This window comes from Urtica dioica, chromosome 5, assembly GCF_054948205.1.
Source record: "Urtica dioica subsp. dioica isolate 48M chromosome 5, U.dioica_male_clone48M_v1_H2, whole genome shotgun sequence".
In the NCBI taxonomy this organism is placed as follows: Eukaryota; Viridiplantae; Streptophyta; class Magnoliopsida; order Rosales; family Urticaceae; genus Urtica; species Urtica dioica.
In genome coordinates, this window is record NC_142760.1 from 8,415,023 (window position 1) to 8,421,475 (window position 6,453).

The following is a 6,453-nucleotide window of genomic DNA, read 5'->3' on the forward strand; positions in this document are numbered from 1 at the left end:
AGACCCAAGGCCGGACCAAGTGGTCTCGCCTCGACTCGAGCGTGTCGGACTCGATAATCCGAGTCGTCCCTTAGCTGTGAATGTCCCTTGAGTTCGTCCAAACACCTCCAAATGAGGAATCTGGAGGGTGAATGGGGGGGCGACCGCGCCAAAGGTTGGCTGTCTACGTACCCTTTAGTCGGGATCAGGTCATGACGTAGTTCAGGGCGAGTGTCGTGGCTGGATCGCGAGCGCCGGGTCGGCTGGATCTGCAGCGTCGGTTGGGATGAAAGCTTCGGCGGGCACCAGAGTCGGCTTACGCGCGCTGGGGCCGAACAGATCTGCAGCGCCGACGGGAGTTGAGGCTTCGGCGGGCGTCGAGGCTGGATTGCGAGCGCCGGGTCGGCCGGATCTGCGGCGTCGGTTGAGATGAAAGCTTCGGCGAGCACCAGAGTCGGCTTGCGCGCGCTGGGGCCGAACGGGTCTGCAGCGCCGGCGGGAGTTGAGGCTTCGGCGGGCATCGAGGCTGGATTGCGAGCGCCGGGTCGGACGGATCTGCGGCGTCGGTTGAGATGAAAGCTTCGGCGAGCACCAGAGTCGGCTTGCGCGCGCTGGGGCCGAACGGGTCTGCAGCGCCGGCGGGAGTTGAGGCTTCGGCGGGCTTCGAGGCTGGATCGCGAGCGCCGGGTTGCCTGCGTTCGTGGCTTCGGAATCTCTGAGAATGAGAAATCGAGGAGAATTCACTTCAGGCCAAGGATGGCATCAAGAGAAGCAGAGAGAAGTCTCAAGTTTCTCCTCATAAGGAATCGGCCTCTCTTTCCCCTCAATGAGAGGGGGTATTTATAGTAGTTGGAGGTTGCGTGTTGAGGGATTTGGTAGGGCCCAGCCGAGATGGCTTCAAGAATGATAAAGAAAATGCTCTTTGTGGGGAAATGTTGGTGTTGGGATGATATTATGGTTTATTGGCGGGTCCCAGAAAACAAATAAGCTGAGCTCATTGATGTGGAAAGATTGGTGTTGGGATGATATTATGGTTTATTGGCGGGTCCCAGAAACAAATTAGCTGAGCTCATTGGTGTGTGGCCGTGCCTTTTGGTATGTGGGGGCTGCTATATCCCTTTTGAGTTGTGGGAAATCATGGGCTGGTACTTTTCCTTTTTGGCCCTCGGCATGGCAGGGATTTTTCCTTTTCGGCCCTTGGCAGGGCTGGGATTGCCTTCGCAATCTTTGGGTTGGACTTCCTCCTGGAGGTCGAGCTCGCCGGGAGGTCGAGTTCGTCTGGGGGCCGAGGTCGAGCTCGTGAGGCCGAAGAGATGCTTTGTCCTCGTTTGAGTTGGGCCTAAAATGGTTTTTTTTTTTTTTTTTTTTTTTTTTTTTTTTTTATATATATATATGGGAAAAATCTCTTAACAACACGTAAGTGTCAAATGGCTTTGGCTTTTAAGTCTTATAAACTGCATTGGTAATATTCAATGTCTAGGAAGAACTATAGAGTCACCTAACAATCATCATTAGGAGTCGATTGTCAATTTGTCAAGAAGATTGGGAATATTTACTTTTAATCCTAACACATATTTTAATGAATAAGAATCAGTGTTTCATTTTGTAGAATTGGATTCAGATTTACATAAATTTTTTGTGCAAAAGAACTTATTACATTTAAGCATATACATCAAAGACATCTACTTGTGGATACTAAACCCAATGAATAGTATAACCAAAAGACCGTTTGGAAGATAAGTTGGCGGCATGTCTGACTTAAGATATTAATCAATTAAAACGAGAGAACTCTGGGAGGGGTTTCATAAAAATAAATAATAGAATCTTCTACGAATTAGTAGATTGGGAAACCAAATTCAAGGGAAAATATCTAGAGTACCCCTCGTGTTTAATCGAAATGCGAGATTTATCCCCTTTATTTCTAGAAATATCAAACATATCCCTTCAGTTTAATATAAATGACATATACATCTCCTAAAAAATGTTATATTACAAATATCACTATTTTCGTTTATTTTTTACAAAAAAATAATTTGAACTCCTCAAAATACCCTTAATAGAATAAATATTTATTTACTATTTTATTAAAAAAAATCAAAATCTCTCTTTATAAAAAAAAACCTTAACTTTTTATAAATTTTTTTTTAATTTAATTTTTTTGTATATAGAATAGAAGATAAAAATTATTTCATTAAGGGTATTTAGGGGATTTCAAATTATTTTTTTGTAAAAAATAAACGAAAAAGGGTGATATTTGTAATATAACATTTTTCAGGGGATGTATTTGTCATTTATATTAAACTGGAGGAATATGTCTGATATTTCTAAAAATAGAGGGGATAAATCTCGCATTTCGATTAAACACAAGGGATACTCTTGATATTTTCCCCAACTTCAATGGTATCCTAAAAAATCTCTAAACTAAAAACAAAATACTCTTAGTTCAATTTACGCTTTTAAAACAATAAGTGATCAAAGTAACCTAGAAGTATTGAACAAGTAGTTGCGTTGATGTCTTGAATAACATACAGTTTTGGCAAACTAAAACAAGAATCAACAAACGTCATAGCCCTTAAGCAACGGGTTAATTTTGCAATTTCTCATAGAAATAATGTGCTAAACAACATAGTACATCACAAACCGTCAATCGTATTAACTATCACGTATAGTTGATAATATTACCATGATACTATATATATATATATAAACTATTATTAGTAATAATATTAAATATTAATAAGATTAATAATATAAACCATTATGCTTAATAATATTAACGAATATTTTCTAACATTTTTAAGTTAAAAAAAAAATTGAGGGCCATTTGAATATTCTTGAACTTCTAAATCTTTTTTAGGTGTTAGTTTACGTTAGTGTAAAGTAGGTTTGAGTAATTTAAATTACGATTTGGTTTTAACCCATGGGTATTTTGGAATACATAAATGTTATGGTTTGAAGTTGGATATTTCTTTTATATAAAATGATAAGTAGGCTAAATTTTTTTTAAAAAAAATTAGACTATATACTTAATCCGTTCAAACTTGTTGTATAATTTATATATATTTTATTGCCATGTAATTTGTAATATTTTTTATTCTTTAGTGAAAAATAACAAATATCCATTCATACATATACATTTTCAAGCTAAACTATTTCCAACTCCTCTTGATTGGTCAGGCACATAGCTTGTGTGAACGTCTGATACATATCGCTGATGCAGGCTGTACAAATTATTTAAACTTATATGTGTAAATCAGGAAGATACAAAATAAAATTTCTACTTAAGATCAAATATAAATAAATTAAAGTAGTGGAAACAAAAATCACACTAATTCATTCATATGGAGATAAAATATCAACATTATAACGCTCGAGATTATAAAGAAATAGTTTGTGTATTTATATATATATATATATATGTATATATATATATATCATTTGATTTTATTATTCTGACATATACAGGATACATATATAAAGCTCCTAAATATAGAAACCCTTCCAAACATAGCAATTCATTCATAACTACAAACTCATAACTGCAATAATCACCATTTATTTATTTATTGATACATAGATAACATAAAAAATGGCGACACCATATATTTTTTTATTCGCGCACATACACATGCATGCATATACTGAATTTAGGGCCTAAAAATGTTTGCTTAGTCTCTGCCGCCTCCACCGTGACCGTGACCGTAGCCGCCTCCCTCGCCGGCGGCGTCACCTCTCCCGGAGCCGCCCCCTTCGCCGGAACCCTCGCCGGAACCCCCTTCCTCCGACCCGCGGCCCCGCCCCTGCGCCGAGCCGTGTCCCTCACTGCTCCCCGATCCGGGTCCGGCCTTTGACCCGGCGTGGGACCCGGCTCCCGAGCTTGCCTCCGAGTCTGAAGACCCGGTTCGGGAGCCTGAGTAGGACCCGGCATATGATCCCGCCTCGGAACCGGCCTCCGACCCGCCTGATGATCTCGAGCTCGAGTGCGACGAGGACGAGGACCCTGAACTCGACCCCGCCGATCCTCCGGCTCCCGATCCAGCTCCCGAGCCAGATCCGCCGCCTCCTAGACCGATGCCTATCCCAGTTCCTAAGCCGGCTCCGATGCCGCCGAGATCAAGGCCGAGATCTTTTCGAGCCACCCGGCTTTCGGACGCCATGATTGAGAGTCCGACGAGGAGGGTGAGGATAGCTAGGGTTGTGAACGAGTTCATGGTCGTTTGACAATGCCGAATATGTATGGTATGGAAAGTGAAGTAAGTACTTAGAACTTAAACAAAAAGGGCTAAAGAGATGAGATTTCAATAAGGAGTAATTGGTATTGTGATGTGTGCTGTGATTGAGCAATATTCAGTCTTTTACCATGAGCTATTTATAGGACGTTGTTCGTGTAGTAGAGTATCGTTACTTCAAGTGTAATTGGGGTAACGTGTCTTCTCATGGATTTTGTTTAATTTTCGTGGCTGAGAATGTATCATAGAGAGAATAGTGGTCGAGACAAGGCTTTTAGAATGTTGCCGACCCACTATAATGCATTTAAAAATGGAAGAGTTCAATTCTTATTTGTGTATTAAGTTGACTTGGGAGAAAACGGTAGTGTTGTGTCTCTATATAGTGGCTTTAGCTGTTATTTGAATCGAGATTGTTCACTATATACAAAAAGTTTAGTGACACGTGTTAATTTGCATTGCCAAAATGATCATAAACTAAAGGTATGTGATATTTTAGTGGAATGGCATGTAATGCAAATTTTAGTGGGGTTTGATCAAACTTCGATTCCAATATGTTATTTCAAAATATATATGCTAATCTTCTTATAACTAGTGTTAATTTTAAAAAGCTACGAGAGACTACATCGTTTATATAACATTTTGATTATGCGAGTCACTTTTATTTTAAAAACAACTGTTATTTTACTAGATAATAGGAAATGTGATCAATTTTTAAGGACAAAATGCTACATATGCCCATTTATAAAATTCTTCACTATTATAAATTATATATTTTAAGCATAAAAAATATGATTATGTTCCCGACAATAACTTCTACACGCGAGTAACTTAAACAGATCATATTTTAGAAGAAGTTTTAGAACGCCTTCAAATACCCTAGCTAATATATTTTCAAATCCAAATTTTTGCAAACTAGTTCCCCAATCTTTGAGAGTTTTGATTTTGTTGAAGTAGGGCTTTTCAACAAACGCTTAAAATTGACAAAGTTTTCATATTGAACATGTCATGTACTAACTCTAAAAGAATTTCGAAGTGAATATTCTGAAATCGTGTACAAATATCACCCTATTCAAATTTGTTATCTACAAGAAGATTATATAATCACGCAAGATCGAGTTTATTTTATTTCATTTCATTGATAAACGATCATCAAATTCATAATCATAGTTACTAGTGTAGCTAAGTATACAAGATTATGAAAAATATAACGTAAATAAAACGTTGAAATTGATCGATGATTAATCTATATTTAGATAGTTGGATTAAAAGTCACATTTGTATGCGACTGAAATTTATTAGTAAGTGGACGCATCATATGTAGATGGTACGTACACGACTTAGACGTACTCTAATTAGATGTGTCATTTAAATGAATTGTTACAATGTGCATGTTAGGGTAGGAAGGAAAGATAGGAGAAGTGAGCAAAGAGGTATCGTAGATACTCATACTGATCATCATTAAACAAATAACTGGATCGACAATATGATAGTCTCAGTGGTGATTGATCTAAATCCTCAAGTTATCCTAGATTTCGAGGTTATATACTCAAACTTTTTATTCGGTTGTTCATAGCTAAACAAATGTTTTAATACTTATGTTTTAGAAGATATGATACGATCAGCGAGGAAATACATTTATATATATGGAATCCAATTCTCTTGAAAGAGAGTAAATTTTGCTCACTTACTTGATTCTTGGATTGATTGATTGTGTGCACTTTTGTAATAAGATTTGAAAATTATTACCGTTCGATTTTCCATCAGCATGCATTTGAAAATGGCAAATCAATAGTTCATTTTCACATTTTTTTCAGTTTGATTTTACGTCGACATATCGGTTTTCCGTGAATCAAGATGCTCGAAACGGCGTCGAAAACGATATTTAAAATATTGATATCTAATAAATATGATTAAAATATAAAAAGAAAAAAATATAATTCTTAAATATAAAAACCTAATAAGTGATAAGATACATGTACAGTTAGAAAACCCTCTGGCCGTCGCTCCCAATCGCTCGCTTTTATTATTTTTATGTAATTATGTCTAGTTAAATTTTTCTCGTATTTGCTACAAAAATACGAGAAACAAATATTTTCTAACATTTTTAAATTCAAATACAACTTGAGGGCAATTTGAGGATTCTTGACCTTCTAAATATTTTTAAAGTGTTAGTTTACATTAGTGTAAAATAGGTTTTGAGTAATTTAGTTTCCGATTTGGTGTTAACCCTTGAGTATTTTGGAAT

The 6,453-nt window shown here is 37.3% G+C and overlaps 1 protein-coding gene across 1 annotated transcript; it reads right to left on the reverse strand.

Moving 5' to 3' along the window:
* Nucleotides 1-3,515: 3,515 nt before the first annotated feature.
* On the reverse strand, nt 3,516-4,346 carry LOC149395073 (uncharacterized). The gene has a single exon (XM_089613960.1). It carries the CDS (start codon nt 4,188-4,190, stop codon nt 3,648-3,650), a length of 543 nt encoding a protein of 180 aa, XP_089470086.1. The 5' UTR covers nt 4,191-4,346; the 3' UTR covers nt 3,516-3,647.
* Between the last annotated feature and the right edge of the window lie 2,107 nt (nt 4,347-6,453).

Excerpts from the sequence above, each read along its gene's own strand:
- LOC149395073 (XM_089613960.1), bottom strand. The coding sequence starts at position 4,190 with ATGAACTCGTTCACAACCCTAGCTATCCTCACCCTCCTCGTCGGACTC.